Here is a 22,256-nt window from a genome sequence, read left to right on the forward strand (position 1 = left end):
TCATAGAGTACAATATTGTCACTGTCTTGGAGAGGACTCAACCATGCAATAAGAAAATTAAGAATTTCCAACAACCTATATCATATTTTAAGTCTGCTTTTTAACCAAACAATAAGGGAAACAGGGCTACTTAAATCCTGGGGTTTCTAACACTGCAGATTCACAATCTTTTACTCTCTGAAGATTTGTTTCCCTGACATGCACTGAAAAAGTTGAGGGTGGGTTGGGGGGGGGGGGGGGGGGGGGGAGTACACAACAGATGCAAACGGGGGAGTTTCACAAAAAATCTGAGGCCTGAAAATTGGTCTGAACTTTTAGCTTAAAAATTTAGTCTAACTCAGTTCAAGATAAATTCATAGCATGAATCATTAGGAATGTCTTTCTGGTCACAAAACAGACACAATACATCATCTAATTGGACTACTAGTAAATTATCTTAGGTAAAAATGGACCATAACTGTGGTCTTAATGTTCAGACAAAATTTTGGGCTTAAGTTCTTTTGTGAAATAGCCTAGAGAACACCAGACTAACGCATGCTACAATAACCTCATCCAATGTACTTCATAACTTGCCTCCTCCTCTTATCAAACTGTGAATCACCAAGTTAATACAAATACACTATTATTGATTTCCCGATGGTGGAAATCTATTACATGTCACAACACACACATCTATTACCCTGGGTCTACTGTATAGCTAACTGATAATGTGCGGTTTTACTGACAAATGGGCATTTCATACTACATGATCATTTCGCATCATTATATGCACTCTGATATACTAGTTATCTGAAATGACTCTGTATGTTCAATGAACTACTTAGTTATAAAACCTAATTGAAACAAACACGTCATTCCCTGGGCCACTAACTTTGCAGTGTTGCTATGATTCATTGTGGAGATATGTCCCTTTAAAAAAATTGAAACAAATAGCAAAAATGCAGATATATTGTCTGGTTATATCAAATGTCCCATTAGTCCAAATGTTTATGACAGCTTGGCATACAATCCACACTGTGCACTATTTTCACTCCACGCTTTATCAGGAACGCTGGTCAATTTAGACTTCTGACAGGCAGCAAGCCAGCTTAGCATGACACTACAAATAGGATTTGACCAGATCACAATTTCACATGGGCAACAGATACAATTTCCAGGAAATTTGCATTTTACTTCAAACTCCTAAAATATGACTGTCATTATCTTCATGTGAGATTATTTTAACCTTGGCCTACTAGCATCAAATTTGTATTTCCATGCACATTAAAGAGCAGCTCTTCTGTTTAAAGTCTTTGTAGTCCTTTATCAGTGCCATTTGATGATGCAGTGAGTCATTTCCCTGCTGTACTCTGCGGATTTTACAACTGTATAAAATATATATATCATTCATGGCCATATTCAGTCCTGGCCAATTTTAAATCTATTCTGAACTAGTGAAGAGCAGGTATAATGATGCGTTGCTTATTAATATACTAGTACCAGACTGTGGGGGTTGTTTTCACAAGAGCTCGATTATGTCAAAAAATTGTTTTATAATTTAAGACCCAAAAATATGGTGTTTCAGTTTAAGATAAATACACATGTTCGCAGCAATAGAGGGGACAACACTGAACAGTGGGACTGGATTGCCTCCTTGTGGTTAGAAATTAAACTGTCTGCTGAGATGGTATCTGGTACCAGGTTAACCTGTAACAAGTGGACTACAAATGCAACGTCCAAAGGTCTGAATATGGCTAACTATTTAAAATACATACAAGAGGAAAACTCTTATAGTAACTTAAAGTAACTTTCCCATTTCAAAAAAATTCAGATATCTTTTTATTTAAAACTGCATACAGTGGAAAAGTAATAAGAATTGTTAACAAAAGATAGACAAGAGGGACCAAAATTCACCCCATCTGTCTCCCTCAATACACAGTTATTGAAATCATACTCCTTTTTTCCCTGACGCTGCCAGCAAACTTTCCATCTCAACTTCATATTTGTACTCCACACTGTCAACACCACTTAGCTGTTGTTGTTATGGAAACTAAGGATAAGAGCTCTTGGCAGCATATATAGCATGGACATAAATCTATTAGGTGGTCAGTATGGATGAGGTTCAGGTGACATATAATGGGATGGTGTAGAGCTGGAGTCTTTTAAGGGTCAAAGTCTTGAAATATGCGTTTTCCAAAAAATTCACATTTGCCATTTTCATTTCTTTCCTTTTGTCATTAGTTCCTCAGCAAAATATTTCCATTTCTGATAATTCAGGACACACTTGCCTCTATTACCTTTTTTTTTTTTGCCTGGTAGAATAAAAGAATGCTGCTGATATGTTTTCTCATTTTGTGTATCACAATACCATAGCAAAAAATGAAAAAAACACTTTTAACAATTAGCCATTTTCTTATGGACAAATGACCCAAGATGATCTAGGTTAAAAAAACTGCCTTTGGTTTTTGCATGAGATTCAATTGCCAAAACACACTAGACTTTAATTAGTTGTTTTTCTTCTGACAAAAAAATTCAAAAATTGCACGGAAAGCCGTAAGTGAATTCCTGGCAAGCTGGGTGGTGAAAAACAATCCCTATGTCACCCAGATGAGCCAATTAGGGTTGGGCATAATGCTTAGAGAAAATCTACATTGGTCATTCACACCTTCCAAAACAATCAAGCTTAATCCCAAGAGATTAACCTGGATAATATGCTTAATCAAATAATGAGGTAAGAGTTACTAACTGCATTGAATTAAGGGGAGTTGCCACGGCTTGTGATTTGCTGGCATGGACTCCCTGGAGGACAATCCTAAGACTACTAGTAAGAGTAATGTCCACCCTGTTCATTCTTGAAACCACCAGTGGGCATTCCACTTGTTCACTGTTGATATCTGTTTCACAATTTTGAATGAACTTCCATCAAGTAGGAATGCAGAAGCAATGCTTTTAGTGTTTTCTTTGGAACACCTAACCTGAGATTAAAAAAGCCAAGTCCAAAATATGAATGAGTAAAGAAAAGGATTTGCCAATATATTCATTGGGAATAATTTTGCATCTACCATATAACAACATGTTGACTAATTTGTTCTTTTCTAAAGCCCACATTAAAAGTCTGTTATCACTTATCCTTCAGCTTTTTTGACAAAAATACCAGATTAAAAAGGTTTATCTTATCACCAATTTTTCCCCCTTTTATGACAAAGAGAAAAATATACCAGCTCTGCATACTAATCAAAGTGGCCAAACAACTTGAACTTAGAGGCCCATGTGACATCCATCATTACTGCTAAACATACTGTGACTGGGCACAGTATGGTGTCCACAAAGAACCGTAAGATCACCATTTCACAATCTTTGTGCTCCTGTCTAGTCCACAGATCTGCCAGCAGACTCCAGTCTCTTCATAAAATTACTTTTTTGTTACAGACCATGAAATTTGAGCTGGGAATCGTGTATATCCCTATTCTCAGTTGTTCACTGAAGTGGTATTCAATATGCTTTACAAGAGTCCAATTTTCTTGTGCCAGCTTTTTTTTTTTTTAATCAGCATGGCAAATTTGATTCATATGATAAGAAAATATTTATAAAAAATACATAAAAATAACAATGTAATTCTAAATGCTTTGTTAAAATTATCAGAAAAGTCTTTATGTGTTCTGGCAGTCATATTGCATGGGATATTCTTAAACTGTCAAACTGTCAACTATATTTGATCTCTGTGCAAAAGACTGAATACCGTTTTACACAGACACAGATCTAACGACTACTGCATACACACTATTTATATTTACAAACAAATTTACATGACCTCACATACTGCTGTATTTGATGGAGACAGTACCTACTGACTGATCAAGTTTCACATATAAAAGATTGCTGACAGTCGAAATCAGTGCAAGAAAACACCTACACAAATATTATCCCTACAACACAATAGTCAACCTATACTGGGAAGTACTTACACAAGCCAAACTTGATGCACCTATTCACAAGGCTCTCTTTGCAAAGCAAACTACTGAATTGCCAGGTCTTCTGTTTTTATTTTCTCTCAATTATATATCCTCTGTGTTTCTTCTTTAAAAGCACATGACAGACAATTGCATGTCAGCAGCACGTGGTACAAGTTTTTACACCAATTTCAAGATCCAACTTCGCTACTTAAAAGCCACTGCATCATTTACTGACAAAGACATATTATGGGATACTGTTTCTTACTCGAACTCTGCTCTTGGACTTCAAACGTGCACATAATTTCAACTTTCATCTGTCCTGTTACAGTGGGGTCCGTAGGCAGTGGGGTGGGGGTGGAGTTTGGGGTTTGAACAAAATGCCCTTTTCGACAAGAATAGTCCCACTGTTGATCAAAATTTGATCTGGGTTCAATGTTATGAACAAATTTCATGGCAAAAGGATCCACTTTTTCAGAAAATGCATCTCCCTTTGTAATTACTGGCCATGAGCCTGTGATTTATATCTGACACGAATATGATCCTCCATTTTCAGAGAGAAAATGTTTCACAAGACTGAATGTTACAATATCAGGATTGTAGCATTCTCCCAGGTTAAGAAACCCCCTGTCACCCTATATCTATCCAGCATTCCTAGCACAAGTGCCATCATCTACAATTTCAATTCTCTTCAACTTACCTAAGATCCCAAATGCAAAGTTCAGTTTGATGATACACCTTCTTGAAACCTGAATGGGATTTCAACTGTGGAGTAATAGACCTATCCGTCCTGCGGAGTATTGTGGAGTGGCGTAAGAGTTCCTTGCCTCTGACTGTTCCAGCCTACTATTGCGCGAATAATATCAACTGACCTGACCTCTGCTGGAGTAGGCAAGTTGGGGCTACTCTCTCTGAGGGGAGAAGGGTGTGAGACGAAAACCTACCTTATGTTACATAATTCCAGTGCTAATAAAATTTCAGCAATAGAATACATTGAAATATTGATTTGTTTTTGCGTAGAATTATTCTAGACTCCAGATTTTTTTCTGCAGTTCTTGGTAGTTTATGTCACATATTGGGAAGTAAACTGATACAGTTATGAAAAGTGGCTTATATTCCAGAAAACTGACTGAGATGCACCCAGTGAAATCACTTATTTCTTATTTGCTACCATAAGTGATATAACACTCTTTTTTTGCCCAATTAACAAATGCTAGGGTCTAAGTTTCATTTTCAAAAACCAGATTGAAAAAAAAACTTCTTGACAAGCTGATCACCTCTTCTTGAATTGACTCATGCCAACGGAAATCAAGAGTTTCTTCCTGAATTGCCTTGCATTGGGACTGAAGAACTGTTTTTTTACAAACAGACACTCCCAGCAAAGCTCTTTCTGGTTAAGTGCATCAAAACAGATTAGTGTTTATCTGCATGGTCTCAATGGTCACATTAGTTCATAATAAAATAATGTTCAATCTGTCCTCGTTTGATTTCATTGCTCATAAACAATTACTAGCTTTCTGATAATTTGTTTAGATTTTCATACTCATTTTCATATTGTCCAGTGAAAGCCAACTAACAATAAATCTAATTAAAAAACTGAATAATTTCTCATTTAAATGAATTGAGGAATAAATACATAAATTAATAAATTTATTAAACAATTAATTAACACATCATCTGCTTTGAAGGAGGAGAAATTTCTTAAAATCTCTAAATACATCAACTGGACAAAAATAAATATTAGAAAATTGTATACAAAGAAAATGAAGTTTATCATATATCAAAGTACTACTATGAACTTACAAAAATAGAACTACTCACAAAGAAATAGATGACAGCCTGAAGATCAAGAAGAGATGACAAAAACTGCTGGCAGTAAATCAAACAAATTGAGGTCTCTTGGTGGAAAATCTGCATGCAAAATAGAGTTTAAAAAAACAGTAGGAGTACCTAGTCTCATTCCTCATTTCTGAAGTGGAGAAGGGCCAGAGATAAGAGGGTCGAAAGTGAGTGTATGAAAGTGTCTGCATGTATAATGTTCAGATAGAAAAGTGGATGTAACTTAAGACAGTGTGTGTGGTAGATGGACATCCAGATTACTCTGATTGGCATCCGTCCATCAGCAAACCTCAAAAAGTTTACTGGTAAAACACACAAAATAATGGATAATTCATGGCAAGCAGGATGAAATATGCAAAATCACACTAAGAACACTTATGTAGAATACTTCCTACTTGTACATTGGTGAGTTTAAGCTTTTCTTTTAAAAAATAAAAATTAAACTTTTCCTATAGTGTATTCAAATGCAGCCAACCAACCAATCAAATAATGCTACAAACAACAAAACACACATCAACTGTATCAAGATAGCTTTGCAAAATGACGAAATACTTATTTTTAATTCATTAAAAGCTTTGGAATTCATAAGATATAATGACAAAAAGACCTAATTCAAAAGGAGTGGTTCACATTTTTCCAAGATGAAGTGAACTCACATAAAACCATATTGAGGCAGAGGCATGCTCAGAATTAATTGAATCTTTATCAATACCCCATTATATGTCTAAGGGCACAAAAATGAAAGTCACCAGCTGATTGTGACTTAATTGCAGTAAAGATGCTGAACAAACGATCTTAAAAGTACTGATTATTTTTTCAACTTTTTTCTATTTGTAGAGACAATTTTTAAGCATAAATAAATAAATGCAAATTCATTAGATGATTTTTGTGACAAAAAAAAAATAAAATGTTTATTATTTTTTGGTAAGTTCTGCAATATACTGAAAGAGATTTTTTTTTTCTTTTTTTCCCCTTATTCTGCAAATACAAAGATCGGAGTCATTCTAGCATAACTTTTTCACAAATAGCTAAATGCCTTATTTTCCTGCTATAACAGTTACAAAGCATCAAATATTGAGCATCAAGAATAGCCAATGTAAATTAATTCTGTAGTTTGGGAACTGGACAGACAAGAAAAGTCAATATTCTCCTCCCTCCATCCTAGGTATTTATTTATACCAAATAACTTATTTATAAACTTTTTCTGAATGAAAATCACGTGTTGTTGTCAAAACCAATTATTTACAAATAAGCCATGTGGCAGGTATGGTCTGGTCTATAAGTAGGTGTACCAGGCTGATAGCTGAGGCATACCACAGTGGTTTCCTTTACATAGTGTCTGCAATTCTAGATGCCACATCACATTCACCATCATCAACCTGATTTTCAGAGGTCACTAGAAATGACCCACTAGTATCAGCATGCATTGGACATCTGCAGTTCCCAATATTCTATACTGACATGATGATTATACTGAAGATTAGAGGTGACTACCAAACAGTTTCAAACAGATCAATAAATAAAAGTTTTTAATAGTCAAATTTAAACATAAATCTGAAGAAATCAAGGACCAGCTGTCCATGACATTCGTTCTACCACTGATTTATTATATTACAGAAAACATCTCCCCAGTTTAGGATGTGGCTTTATGGAGACATTTTTGCTAACTTTATAAAATCAGATGTAATGCAATAGGCAAAGCCACTTCAGGTTAATAAAACAATAGTTGTGTTGTCTTCTTGGACATATCAAGAAAACACAGAGTACAGATAAAGCAAACATCAACTAGCCACTTCAGCTCTTACATGTGCTTTGATAGAGGACATTCATCAACTTAGAGCTTTCCCTCTAGAATATCTAAAACCTTTTAAGCTATATACTAGTCAAATGGTCCTGTAACAGCATAAAACAAATGTGTATGAATCTTAAGTGTGGTTTATGTGTTTAAACAAGCCTCTTCACATAAAAACCACACATATGTTGATCTACCCACACAGACAGTCAGACATAAAACAAACCAAAAGGGGTGGGGGACTAATTAACTCTGTTACATGGCCTTTAAAAAGACAATCAGTACTAATACTAGTATACTGTAGACAAAAATTAATATGTATTGGACTAAATAGAAACAGGTGTTTAAATTAGAAAATCTATTTGTAATAGTTAGGAATGATGAAATATTCCACTTTACCAAGAGAGCTTATAAGTATCAAAACATTTTTAAGATTACACAATCTGAAAAACCTTATAACCCCTTGCTATTTTAAGTGTAAATTAAGTTTGTACTCAGATAAAAGTACAACTCTGTGAAGTTCCCATATCTTGTTGTACAAATTCCTGATTACACATTCTGTGGCTATTTGATCTGAGGTCAGCTAAGTTAATCTATAATTACTGGGAGTGGCCAAATCAAATTTAATCAGAACACCTGCTGATGAAAGGGATATTCAAGTCTGATCCAGTGCAACGATAAATTGTTGAATTCCTTTTCAGCAGGTTTGTACCTCAAAAATTTCCTGGCAAAAAATGCTCCCTCATAACCAGACAAATGTTAAAGTGTGTGTGTGTGTGTGTGTGTGTGTGTGTGTGTGTGTGTGTGTGTGTAGGGGGAGGGGCTATGGCAAATACAGCATTTCCCTTTTTATATCTAACAAAATTTGACCACAAACTGTTGGCCATAATAAAACGATTTCACAAATCATTGACTGTTGCCGGTTTTATTTTCAAACTTATCCCATCTGTTTCGTTAAGATACCACTTCTGCTCCCTTCCTCTGTAAGACTTAAAAGCCGTATCGTATCACATTTTGATATTTGAACATATTTTACAAGGCCAGATTATGAAAAAAAAATCACATAAATAAAAGCTAGCTCATCAATCTTTAATGAGTATCTTTTTCATAGAGACTTATGTATTAATGCAATGTTACTAACCGTTACTTAAAAACTTTTAGCACAAGGTTTAGCTACGAGTAACGTTACCCTGTGCTGAAGAGAGTTCCAAATATTTGGAGTAGCTGACCACACACCATCGACTAAACTACACTACAGCAAAAAATCATAAAATGGTAAGAATTGGAATTTTGTTTAAGTACTTTCACATTATAACGTCAGTTTTATTAATCTCGGTAACGCTGAACTGCAAAATGACTCACTCCATTATAATTTCTATGTTGGTTTACAGGACCGCGACAGTGCTTGGTCAAGTGCACGCTTAACGCGTAGCAAAACCAAGATAAAAAGTTTTCACAAAATCATTATGTGTGATACTTTATCAATTCTAGTGTATTACCCACCTTATTATTCGCTTATGATGAATAATACTTCGAGGAGCTGGTACAAGCACCAAAAACTCGAGAAAACTGCAGAGTGATTGCTCACCTCGCTTGTAGATTCAACAACAATAGGGCTGTCTTGTTAAACTACTCAAAGCACCTGTGCACTCCTGCCCTCTATATTCCAAACCACAGATTTGTCACGTGATCAGCCGGCTTTTGGGTAGTTGCATAGTGCTGCTGTTGCGATAAGGGCAAACAAAGGTAAGTTTATAGTGTTGGATTTCTTATCTCAATGTTATTACCTTATAGAGTCAGTGTTGCATTACAGTAAATTTTGTTTTATTGTCCATTCATTTGTTAGTGTCTTTATCTGACCCTTTGCAGTGCTCATTGCGTGAGTACATGACAGATTTCACGTGTTCTTGTAAGGTTACGGCTTACACAACACAATGTGTATTTTGCTGCCCTTCCCACGTTCAAAGTAGTATTAAGATTTTATCTTTCTTTTGCCCTTACAAAACTTTTATAATTACCAATAGGTTGCGTGGTAGTGATGAACTGCTGGTATTTATTTTTACAAACTTCAAACATCTCAAGGTGAAAGTATAGAGCCCTCTGAAGCTCTAATCATCTATGGGTGGGGAATTTGAATTGTCAGGAAAAGGCATCAGTTATCTTTTATTTATGTGCCTTGTTGACTTGTGTGTAATATTCAAAAATAAAATTGTAATGATTTAAAATATTCAAAATTACCATATCATGCTACGTAGTACAAGTATATCAAGAAAAATTCCATTTTACAGCTAAAAAATGTTTGAAATGCTTACTTGGATTTTAAAGCCACATTCCTTATAATAAAGATGTGTGCTTAAATTTCATTTTTGACAAATGTTTTCTATATTGGCTAGCATGAGAACACTTTAACTTTGGCAAAGTATATACTTAACAAAAAGCAATCATATAAGCATATAAGTTTTGTACTCGATCAGATATTTTTGTTATTATGAAAAAAATGTAGATCTTTCATCACTTCGAAGCCTGAGATTTCTCAGTGCAGTTTGTGAACCCAGTAAGTACCTGGTCATAGAGGAACTTGACTGATGTTTCCATAGATCTTTAAACTAAAGGTGTATGAATAAACAGTACACACCCTATTAATAAATAAAACTTGATTGATTTACCATACAGGGTATTACAGGGTATACTAACTCAGACAAACGAAAGTGATTAAAATCTTCAGGCGGATGTTCAAGCACGGATGTTAAAGCATGTGACTATAACTTAATGATGTGTGCTTTATTTACCCAGCTAATGGGACAGCCTTTGAGTTAGGTTGTAGATAAATCAACCTTTGTAATTCTTATTGCAATAGAAACTGTGACTGATTATTTGGAAGGTGTATGTATTGGAATGATTATTTACTAGTTAGATTTTTGTGGACAAAAGGTTTGATGAAATAAAGGCAAATTCAATCTCTCAGACATATTTGCCATATGACATGCAGGTGAAGAAATTCACAAGAATCTGTCTGGTGGTTTTTACTCTATGCCAAACTGGTCATTTTACAGTGGAAAGTGTAAGATAAAAGAAATTTTAGAAATAAATAATTCAGATTATTATGTTTTGATTTTCTAAGTGTCATGTTTTCTCATCAAATGGCATGATTGCATTTTTTTTTTTCAAATAAAAGAAATCTCCATTATTATGCGAGACGTGAGTTTGGAAGGATTGGATTGACTCCATGTGGTGAGCAAATAGTAATCAGTCATACAGAAATCCTTGTATGATGGATTTGCCCTTTGGATCAATCCAGATAATTTTTTCCTCTTTAATTTCTCGCTTTCAGACATGCTGAAACTGTCGGTCCGATCGGTAATGACCGGCAAAATTTGTCTGGACCAGTGAAAAATTGGACTTGGTCGGTCCAAAGGACCGACAAGAGTTTTAAGAGTCTCAATTTTGAATTTACAGTCATCATTCGACATACTTCACGAATAAAATGATATAAAACCCAAAGCGTTTTTTCCCCTCCATTTCAAACCTATCACATTCACAAACAAAGTTAGCTACCCTAATCGTACTGGTGATTTTTGGTCCGACAAAAATCCATTCGGTCCGGCAAATTTTTCATTACTGCCGGTCCAAATGTCCAACCATTCTGAAAAGTTTTCAGCATGTCTGCGCTTTTAAACACACACACTCTCTCTCTCTCTCTCTCTCTCTCTTTTCACTTGACAGCCTGTTTGAAATAGTGAAGGTGTTGCAACCTTAATGATCATTATAGTTATTTGTCCACATAGTGTCCACGTAGAGAATTTATACTACATACTAGTTTACTCATGTACCCATGCATCCCACACATCCTTAAGTGCCACAATTCACAAATTTGAAAAGAGAGCACTGAAGTGTAGTAATTTATTGTCTCAGTACCAGTATATGTTCATGCAGGTCCAGCATCTTGTCAAGGTGGATGAATCATGGCTGAATGGACCTTTGCCTTGCATAACTTTCCATCCTCCTTAGGAAAGGCCATTATTATTTGCCTTCTGTCTTTGTTTAGACTTCCCTTGGATGTGACACTGTTGAAATTTGCATCATAAGTTTTTTTTCTGTACTAGTAATCATGTGGCACTCAGTATTGTTTTATACAACTTCTTTCCACATGCACACAGCAGTGTTGATGGCTGATTTTCATGGTCAGATGTCTGTTGGTTTCGCCAGCTTAGTTGGTCACATGGATGTAATCATTTCTTATGAGGAAAACAGAATCTCGATGTTGGATTTATAAAGGTATAGGGGGCCTTGATAAAATTTCAATGATTTATTATAATCAAGTAGTGAAATTTGGGTGAACAGTGAACAAATTTGAACTTATATATATTTCATAAGTTACACAATCTGCTATCTTCACAAAGTGAGCATTGAATATTTCTAAATAAAAAAGTAATGAAGCAATGTAAATTATTTAAGAAAAAGAATTATGATACTTTCCCTCAAGACTCTGTAACGTTGAAGGTTATGGGATTCAGAGGTTGAAGAGTCGCACAGTCTTTAGTCTAGGTTAGAGAGGATGTCGGAGGCAATCTTTGTGGAGGTTAGAAGGGGAGGATACATGACCGTGGGGAAAACTCTGGATGGGAAGGAACCAGAGCCTAAGGTTGCTGTAACTCATGAGGTTGTAGAAGTGAGTTGGGATAAGCTGGATTTTTGCAATCGATCATTTTGATGATTTGTTGGATAACTGTTTTAACATTTTTATGGGAGCCCTACTGGATTGAATTTCGTGCTTAGAAATGCCAGTTTCCATTAGATATCTGTCAGGTGAAAAAGTTGATACCAATTAATGATAAATTACTTACAATTTTAGAAACTTTCAAAATCTGAATTACAAATAATGTATTTCTTAACATGGGATTTCAACTGGCTTGATATTGGATAGGCACACCTGGTATTTTACTTCTTGAACAATCTATAGTAGTTTGTATCAGCTGTATACTAGTAGGATATTGGTATTGGATGCACGTAATGAAACACTAATGCCTGTCTGTGTGTTATAGCTATGATTGACTTTCAAAGCTGCTTTAGTGTATTCATATTTCAGATCTGCTCTCATGATGGCTGCAGCATGTTTATTTATTTATTTATTTATTTATTTATTTATTTATTTATTTATTTTTTGTGATATAACTTAATTTCAAATAAAATAACTTATGGATTCAATACTTAAATTTAATTAAATAAATAAATAGAATTCAAATATTTGATTATGCATATATGATATGTCCAGTAGCAATCAGCATTTGGTGAAATATCTATATTTTATCATGAGTATATCTTATCTGTATCGATGATTGCCCTTATCAGGTATGTTCACTTATTTTCCACTCCAGTGGTTTGTGCTTGGGCTTACACTGCATCAAATTCTAAATTGTCATGGTACGGCTAATGTGCATTCTCGAATTATTTGTCTTGGTCTGGTGCTTTTCTTTGTAAGGTGGCTGAAAGAATTGTAAAATATTCTAAAGAAGCAATTGGAAATTCCTAAAATGAACCGAAGCTTGAGTTCTTTCTTTTGTTTGTTTGTTTGATGACAAAAGATTGAATATAAGGAATGATATTCATATTTCAAAAGAGAAAGGACTACCTTTACTGTGATGGCATACTTACACCTTGTCCACTATCATTCTGACAGTGCACTGTTGGGCACTGTTGTGCCATTTACGCATCCAGTGGCAATTTATTCAAGATCTTTGTTTCAGTCTTATTGAGTAGCTGAGAGAGCAAAGCCCTAGATTTAAATGTGGACAGCGATTCTATTTTTGATTTACTTTTTATTTGCTGAGTGGCTTTGTTTGGTAAAACTGCAGGTTCCTTTGAATATCAGCATGATGGGATTCTTTTTTACATTTCTTTTTAATTTTGTTCAGTGTCTGTATATTTTCCAGCTTTACTGTGTAGTTTTAAGATAATCCCCACTCTACCCCACTCTTGTACAAGAAACAAGATGAAAAAACTGTAGGTGGTATGCACAAAACACCTGATATTCTGTGACATTTCACTCTTTTATTGACTCATTTCCTTGAAAAATATTAGAATTTGATAGGCACAATCATGGTGGAAGTAAAATACACTACTTCTCTTTTAGCGGTAATTTGATCAATTGGTTTTCTTGGCATATCCATGATAGTGAACAGAATGGAAAAATTTATGTCATTGGAATAAGAAATTTTGTCCGAAAGATTTTTTTGTATCAGCTGCCAATTCACTACAGGCAAGCCACTTTATTGTAATCAAGTCATTCACTTGTACCATACTGCCTAATTGAAGCACATCAAATCACAAGATAACTACTTGAGAAAACCCTAGGTAAGACTACCCTTTCCCAATTATTGACAATTCCATTGATGGGAAAACAGCAGAAAGCAATAGCAGGTGGAGAGCGTGCCATGTGACTGACTTTTCTCAGTTAAGCCTCTGCCATTGCTGCTAGCTTAATTAGTTGATCTGTAGGCAGCAGTGTCATAGGTAAGGTTTGCCGAGTCTTTGCTAAATAAGGTGGGAAACAGCAATTATCACAATCTGTTGACAAGAAATTGGGGAGTTGTAGACAACACTGGGCAACAGCAGTGCATAAATTTGTTATATAGTCCAGTGACATTTTATGTCAGTCCAGATGCAAAAGGCAGGATTGAAACTACGAACGAACAAGAGTGCACAGGTGTCATCAGCATCTTCATCGGCATCGGCAAGCAGCAAAAGTCGCGGCAGGAAGAACGAGACAATGAACACCAAGAAAGCTGCTGAGAAGAGCGGTAGTGTCGGCAGCAGGCATGAAAATCATTCCCCTGCCACGCCTGCTGCTCCTTGTACATGTAATTGTGCCTCGGAGTTGGCAGTCAAAATGACCGAGCTCTTGGGTCATTTATCATTGGAGGTATACAGTTATTGAAAAGATGTCTTGGTGCTCTATACAATGGTTTTGCTAGATGTTGTATTGTTTAATAAGATAGCTCAGCTAAGTGGTGTTCACGTAGGCAATATCTCAGAATAGCCTTGCATGCAGCTATGATTCTGTATTGTACTGGGCAGATTGTGTTGTGTTATGCATTATATAGGTGCAAATAAAGAAGACATTACAGCTACGTATGTCTTCAAGATAAGGTTGGTATTTGAAATACATTGCTTTACGTTGTAATACCAGGTGGACGTTTTGAAATGTCAATATTTGCAGACATGTCTCTATATCCGATATATCTATAAAACTGTCATGATGGGTTGATTATCAACTAGAGCTTATAAAGCCGGTCTGTCTTTAAATATTCATGGCACACGGGACAATTTGTTTGACAGTCATCTCGTGAAAGAATTTTTTAAAAATTTTTCCTGGTGATATACAAGGGCAGCAAAATGGCATGGGAACGGCAAGATAACAGTTGGGTCAAGGTTGTGTATTTCTCACAAATTGATGATCAGTATCCAAATGACTTTGTGTGAGCTCTTAATTGTTTTTGTATTATTTAGATCTATACTGGTAGTTATGCTTTATGGTAACACCTGTTGTATGCTATTGTAATTACTACAATTATAGTGTGTGTTGTGTCTTCTAAATGAACTGTGCTATATAATATAGTCGTGCCATTTGAGCAGGGTAAGCTAAGGAATAATGTTTTGGGATTTTGTTCTGGCATTTTGTGTTTTTTGTGTTATGATAATTTTTTTTTTCCAAACAAGTCCTGTTTTTCTTAAAGAAACGGGTTTATTTTTCACTGTTAGTCTTATCCAACATGAGTACATCATTGGTGAAATTTGTCATGCAAGCATTTGAGACCACTTTATCTATATATTTGACACGATTTGTAATTGTCATAATTGATTTCTATCTTTTAGAGGACACCAAGTTCCAGCCAAAGTGCCAATATGACGTCAACCAAAGAAGGACTGAGGATCGGCAAGCCAGCACCAAACTTCTCTGGTACGGCTGTGATCGATGGAGACTTCAAGACCGTGAAGCTGGATGACTACAGAGGAAAATACCTAGTCTTCTTTTTCTATCCCCTGGATTTGTAAGTCTGTGAATTTATGTGTGAATTGTTGTGATTAGAGTATGATAAAAAGTAGAACAAGTCTTAGATATTTTCTGTATTCATTAGAAATTGATTTTAGATAGGAACCAATGAGTGATTAAATAGATACATTTTCCAGACTTTTGTTCAACCTCTGTAACATTACCAGTTCAACCTCTGTAATGTTACCATTTGGCTAGAAAAAGTGTTTTCTTTAATTTGTTCAGATTCTACAGATTCTTTGTCCATACAGATTCTTTCTCTTTGTATTGAGATCTACAGAATTAAGTGGTCCATTCATTTCCTGTCCTTTTGGTCTAATAATGGATCTTCCAGGAATTGAGTCTAATCATGACAGGCAGTTTGATAACCTAGAAGAAGGTTTACCAATCTGATTATCATTCAGTTCTCAATGCCCCCGTATGGACATTATCTTCATAATGTTTCTTCATATGATACAAACTGGACAGGATGTCATGACTTAGAAGTGATATTATTAATTAATAATATTGAATATATATCTGAGGAGATGTGAGAATAAATTGTTTGCTTGGTGTATGTAACATCCTCCTGTTGAAGATTACCTTATGAAACTGAGCAGCCTTCCATGCCTTGATGAGATGGCTCTTTTATTTGTCTGCCTGTATATTTTTTCCATAATGCAGGTAAATCACATCAGTGTAGGATAATAAAAAAAGCAGATGTGTCATTTGTGGAGGAAAATTACCCATTTGATTTTATGTGACAAAATTATCAAAGATGAAATAAAAAGAAAACAGCATTTACACTGAATGTGGATCTAGATTTCAAAGTGTAATTGTGATTCTTTTAATTGTGATTCTTTCATTTTTTTTTAGCACATTTGTGTGTCCAACAGAAATCATTGCCTTCAGCGATCGTTCAGAAGAGTTTCGATCAATTGGCTGTGAGGTGGTCGCTTGCTCTACAGATAGCCATTTTAGTCATCTTGCCTGGTAAGTACTTTAAGGAGACGACTCTTTGGGTTGTTCAAGATAATTGTTTTTATGTACTTGTTTATGCAATGGCATGTCCTGTCTTGATCTTCAACCATTGAATGGATTTTTTAAAGCATTTTTCCCCCATTTGGTATGTTCAGGGTCACCTTCGACTTGAATAGGATAGATCTTTTTTGTTTTACTAAGCATTTTCTCTTTAGGCATAAAACAATTTGGGAAAATAGCAGGTACCTCTTTGGTGGTTAGCATTTCCACAAGGTGTTTGACATTGGACAAGGTCAGGGCTCCAACAATCAGGTCACAAAAGTTTATGTCAGGGGTTGTGTCTATGCTGCCTAGTGGCTTGGTGGTTTTATTCCCACACATATTATATAAAAGGGCAAAGCGATGCAAATTATATACAGGTTTGATCAATTAACAGTAAAAGGTTTGGAGGGGGCTGCCCCCTTCTTCATCTAGCTAAAATGGATCAGTAGTTTGGGAAGAACTCTGGTATTAACCTTCTCTGCAAACCCAAGATGTTCACTTGAGCTGATAGGATTCTGAGTAGGACTACATGGACAGTGTGATAAGTTGGAATTAGAAGTGATTTCCAGCAAAAAAAAAAATGATATAATGTAAAAGTTAAAAATATATATTAAACATTCAATAAATCACATTACAAAGTGCATGTTTTTAAGAAATAGGACATTTCTAAGATGTTGTCCATCCATTACTTTTTTTATGTGATTGACATTTAGACAAGAAATCTGACAAAACAGGATTTGAAGCCTCAGGTGTTGGTATTCAAGCAGTGATGTATTAGAAGTCACAGATTGTTGTGTAAACTGTTCTGATGTCAATAATTTCTTTCAAAATCCCCTCCCCAGCTCAGTGACATTTATGCTGGGAACAAATTGAAAAAAATTGAATGTCAACAAAATAGCTAATGTTACAGGTTACCTGGTATTTAACATACAGATATTCTATGCCCCATGCCCCAACACTGTTGAACTTAGATATCATTCCACTCAACACGGATATAATGGGAGCCTTACATTACTTTTTTAAAATTGTGTCAACAATACTCTGGCATGTGGCAAGTATACACTTTGAAAAATTAAGTTCTGTTTTACAAATATTTTAAAGGGAAACATTTTCAAAAAATCCAAAAAATACAGCATGAAAACAATAATGTCATTATTGTAATTACTTATATATTATTTTATAAAATGCAACATGACTTAACTTTTGATTATTTATCATATCGTGACCACATGACCTGATCTTTTGATAAGAGATTTTATATTGGAGACAATGTTTTACTTTGAAAAGGTTAGTTTAATTTTGTAGTAAGATCTAGAAAATCCTACTATTTATATATGAGTAAATCCCCACTTAGAATTGTACAGCCTATATAAAGTATTACCACAATTTTTTAATCATGATAATTATAAGCATAATAACATCTTCTAATTAACAGGGTCAACACCCCCAGGAAAAAGGGTGGACTTGGTCAGATGAAAATCCCACTGCTTGCAGACAAGACCATGGAAATTGCCAAAGCTTATGGTGTTCTTAAAGAAGAGGATGGTGTAACCTTTAGGTATGAACTAGCAATTTCTTGAAGTGATTTTATCATTAAAGTGTGAACTTTCCCATCAATTAATGAAGCAGTCATACACTTTCACCTGTGGCTATGTTGTTTGTGCTCTGGGAGAACATTATACTGAGTTTCTGATCAGTTTTGTGCCAGCTTTTTCATTTTTGTTATCTTCATATGTGCACATTTATTGGACTGCAACAGTAAAAGGTATCCTGATTGGGATTTTGGTGGCAAGTCTTAATTTTCATGGAGAGAAAAGCAATTTCATATTATTCAAGAATCATTGCTCAACCCAGCCATGCAGTTAAAGATTCGGTGTTTAACAGTTTTTTCTGAGAAAATAATATAGTGGGAGGGATTATAAGATGAGTGTAGTATACCCTCTACAGCTAGACTAGAATTATTGAAGTTTATTGTACCAATCACAAACAGGCTTCCAATCTGCCTAATTTTATGGTTACATAAAATTTCATGTGAAATAGCACACATGATTGGTTCTGTTTGTTTCAATAAGTTGTGTGCTGCTAGTGTTCAGAGGCCAAAAGCAAGCATGTATAAAAATGTGTGCTTAAGAAGAGAATGCATGGGTGTATATATTGTACACGTATTGAAAGACCTGAAAGCAGTGATGTGCATTCCTTACACTTTTTTGTTTCTGAATCTAGGGGTCTATTTATAATCGATGGTCAAGGAATATTGCGTCAAGTCACAGTCAATGACCTCCCTGTTGGACGTTCAGTGGATGAGACACTCAGGCTTGTTCAGGCTTTCCAGTTCACAGACAAGCATGGAGAAGGTAATATTTCAATATTTATTTTTCATGTAGCAACTTCATGCTTTCTACTTTTCATGTTCAACAGTTTCTTTTCAAGTAAAATTACTTTCGGCTGTTAAATTTATAGTATAAAATAGCCCCTTATGAAGGTGACACTTATTAATTGGTATCAGATTGTGTCAGCCAGACCTCAGTTCATAATTTCCCAAAATGCCCCTTATTTGTATAATATCTGAAACTTCATAAGATTACAAAAAGAAAAAAGCCTTATATTATTATTATTTCGAAGTTTTTAAAATTTATATGTATTTTATTTTTACACAATATTTAAATGCAATTTTAACCTGTTGTAATTCATTTCAGTGTGCCCTGCTGGTTGGAGACCAGGTGCAGACACCATGAAGCCAGATCCTAAAGGAAGCCAGACTTACTTTGAAAAGACCAACAAGTGATCCTCTGCTGGCATTTCATATTTACACTTGAACAATTCTTGTTAACTGTAGGACATTCTTTGGAAGGTAAAATTTGGCACCCCTTCGTATCGAACAATGAACTCTTGATAATGTTGGAAATTGGTCTAAGTGAGAGGGATTGGGTTTTCCATTTGATGTATAATTCATTACTTTGCATCTGAGAAAAAAATGCCCCCATTTTTTGCTAAGCAATGTGTTTGTGACTTGTTGTAGTGTTTTAGATTAGTTTTTAACATGATCTTAGTATGTCTTAGTTGTAGAGAACCAGACCCATTAACATCTTTGCTATGTTATCCTCTTGGTCAGTGAAGTTTACCTCCGTTTAAGATGTTTTAGTATTTATGTTTAAATATTAAAGCCTGTTGTTTGTAACTCTTGTTTTTACTACATATTTAAATACCATGTTGGTGTAAAACATCTAGCTTAATTAATAGCCCCTGGTAAATAAATTAGAAGGTTCTTATTTTACTTTTTATCATTACACAATGTGTACAATGTCCTATATATATATACATGTAGGTTCCATAAATAAACAATATTTCAATTGACTGCAAGTGTTTGTTTATTTATTTATTTTGTGAATGTAATTATAAATTCAAAACGATCGTTAATAAGTGAACACATCACTTTCAACTAGAGGATCAGAGAGGCGATACCGCCTCCGAATATTGTACCACCAGCTGGAGCAAGCGCATTCATATAGACCCCCACATATACAAAATAAGGAACACAGCCACCAGTCTTGTGCTTGACAAGCTGTAAAAATGCAATCAACAAGAATTTTCAAAATATGCAAAAAATATATATATTACTAAAAATGGTACAATCAAAGTTAAGTTCATCGCAAGGTAGGTCAAAGGTCAATTCCAAGGTCACAGTAAATTGCCAGTATATGACTTCCTATTCAACTTCAATAGTAACTATGGGCCGATCTCTGCCAGGTTTGGAGTTAAAAGAGAAAGAAATTAGCAGAGTTCAGTTCATGATAATAAGTAGGTCAAAGGTCAATTTCAAGGTCACACTTAGATTGCCAGTATATGACTTCCTATTCACGTTCAATAGTAACTATGGACCTATCTCTGCCAGTTTTAGAGATAAAGGGGAAGCAAAATATGCAAAGTTCAGTTCATGGTGAAAAGTAGGTCAAAGGTCAATTTTAAGGTCACATTTAGATTGCCAGTATATGACTTCCTATTCAACTTCAATAGTAACTATGGACCTATCTCTGCCAGTTTTGGAGATAAAAGGGAAGCAAAATTTGCAAAGTTCAGTTCATGGTGAAAAGTAGGTCAAAGGTCAATTTTAAGTTCACATTTAGATTGCCAGTATATGACTTCCTATTCAAGTTCAATAGAAACTATGGACCTATCTCTGCCAGTTTTGGAGATAAAAGGAAGCAAAATTTGCAAAGTTCAGTTCATGGTGAAAAGTAGGTCAAAGGTCAATTTTAAGGTCACATTTAGATTGCCAGTATATGACTTCCTATTCAACTTCAATAGTAACTATGGACCTATCTCTGCCAGTTTTGGAGATAAAAGGGAAGCAAAATTTGCAAAGTTCAGTTCATGGTGAAAAGTAGGTCAAAGGTCAATTTTAAGGTCACATTTAGATTGCCAGTATATGACTTCCTATTCAAGTTCAATAGAAACTATGGACCTATCTCTGCCAGTTTTGGAGATAAAAAGGAAGCAAAATTTGCAAAGTTCAGTTCATGGTGAAAAGTAGGTCAAAGGTCAATTTTAAGGTCACATTTAGATTGCCAGTGTATGACTTCCTATTCAAGTTCAATAGTAACTATGGACCTATCTCTGCCAGTTTTGGAGATATAAGGGACTAAATGTTATAATTTTGGAGTTACCATAATGTGCCATAAATTTCCTACAAAAAAAATTAATTAAAATAAAGAAAAGGTCATTTTGGTCAAAATTCTTGAAATGGGAGGTGCTCTGAAGTTCCAGATGTTCAAATTTGATGAAATAATGTCATTTTTGACCACAAGTTGTCTGCTTTGCCAAGCCTTATGTTTTATTTTTCCGGAGTTCAAAATTTATTATCCATTACCGTACTGCACATTTTGCTTTCACCACCAATATGTACTTTTTGATACAGTGTAACTCGAAAACCGTATGGAATACAAAAAAACGGAGACCACCTCCAGTGTTGGGCTTTACATGCTCTACAAAATGCAAAAAAGAATGGGTGTCTAGCATTAACGGTTCCCGAATTAGAGACAGTTTTCAGTTTCGATATCTTATGGCCTCTACTCCCGTGAAAATGCACCGATTGACCCCAAATTCACGGAGATGAAAGATGACCTGAAGGGTAACACTTTCCATTAATATTATTAGTTAAGTCTGTGTGGTGTCTGAATAAGACCGCAAATAATTTTTTTTTCGGCAAAAATTTTGTTTTTTTGAAAATTTTGGCCCGTTTGACCTTAAAATAAAGGTCAAAGGTCAAATCCAAGGGCATATTTGAAATCTACACATATGACTTTTGGAAAGCTGTCTGTAGAAATTTTTCCCATAATTCCTTCTGTAGGGGAGATAATTAGCATTTAATTTTGCCATTTTTGGACAAGGGTGCATTGCAATGAGTGCCACACCTAGACCCCAATACCGACAAAGCCCAAATTTTACGTGGAACGAGTTGAGATTATAGGTGACCTAAATCCAAGAGATGGGTATGGAGGCCCTTACCGTCTAGGAGGAGAAGCGGTAACGGTGACTTGGCGGCGGAGCCGCAGGAGCCGGCGGAGCCGGCAGAGCCGCAGGAGCCGGCGGAACATACGGGTCGGGACTAAAACCATGTGTACCGCCAGCGCCTACGCTGGTGGTA

General features: G+C 35.3%; 2 protein-coding genes across 8 annotated transcripts in view; one reads left to right on the top strand and one right to left on the bottom strand.

Annotated features, from left to right (window-relative positions):
* Positions 1–9,217, bottom strand: part of LOC106177882 (adhesion G protein-coupled receptor L1) — a 37,894-nt gene extending 28,677 nt beyond the window's left edge. For 4 of the 6 annotated variants that reach the window (XM_087006763.1, XM_087006752.1, XM_087006768.1 and 1 more), the window contains exon 1: positions 4,630–4,820. The gene's annotated coding sequence lies outside the window, so the exon portion shown is untranslated. Of the gene's footprint in view, positions 1–4,629; positions 4,821–9,063 lie in introns of those variants that run through there. The other 2 variants (XM_087006756.1, XM_087006758.1) reach the window with 2 other exon arrangements.
* Positions 9,139–19,967, top strand: LOC106177883 (peroxiredoxin). Of its 2 annotated transcripts, none has more exons than XM_013560801.2 (6): positions 9,139–9,306; positions 15,433–15,608; positions 16,466–16,582; positions 18,048–18,170; positions 18,836–18,966; positions 19,309–19,967. In XM_013560801.2, exons 2-6 carry the CDS (start codon positions 15,463–15,465, stop codon positions 19,395–19,397), a joined length of 606 nt encoding a protein of 201 aa, XP_013416255.1. In that variant the 5' UTR covers positions 9,139–9,306; positions 15,433–15,462; the 3' UTR covers positions 19,398–19,967. The 2 variants fall into 2 exon arrangements, with proteins under 2 accessions (XP_013416255.1, XP_013416254.2); XM_013560800.2 differs by lacking the exon at positions 9,139–9,306 and adding an exon at positions 12,208–12,229.
* The last annotated feature ends 2,289 nt before the right edge of the window (positions 19,968–22,256 follow it).

The sequence above is a fragment of the Lingula anatina genome, chromosome 1, assembly GCF_051362555.1.
Source record: "Lingula anatina isolate TDL-2025a chromosome 1, LinAna3.0, whole genome shotgun sequence".
In the NCBI taxonomy this organism is placed as follows: Eukaryota; Metazoa; Brachiopoda; class Lingulata; order Lingulida; family Lingulidae; genus Lingula; species Lingula anatina.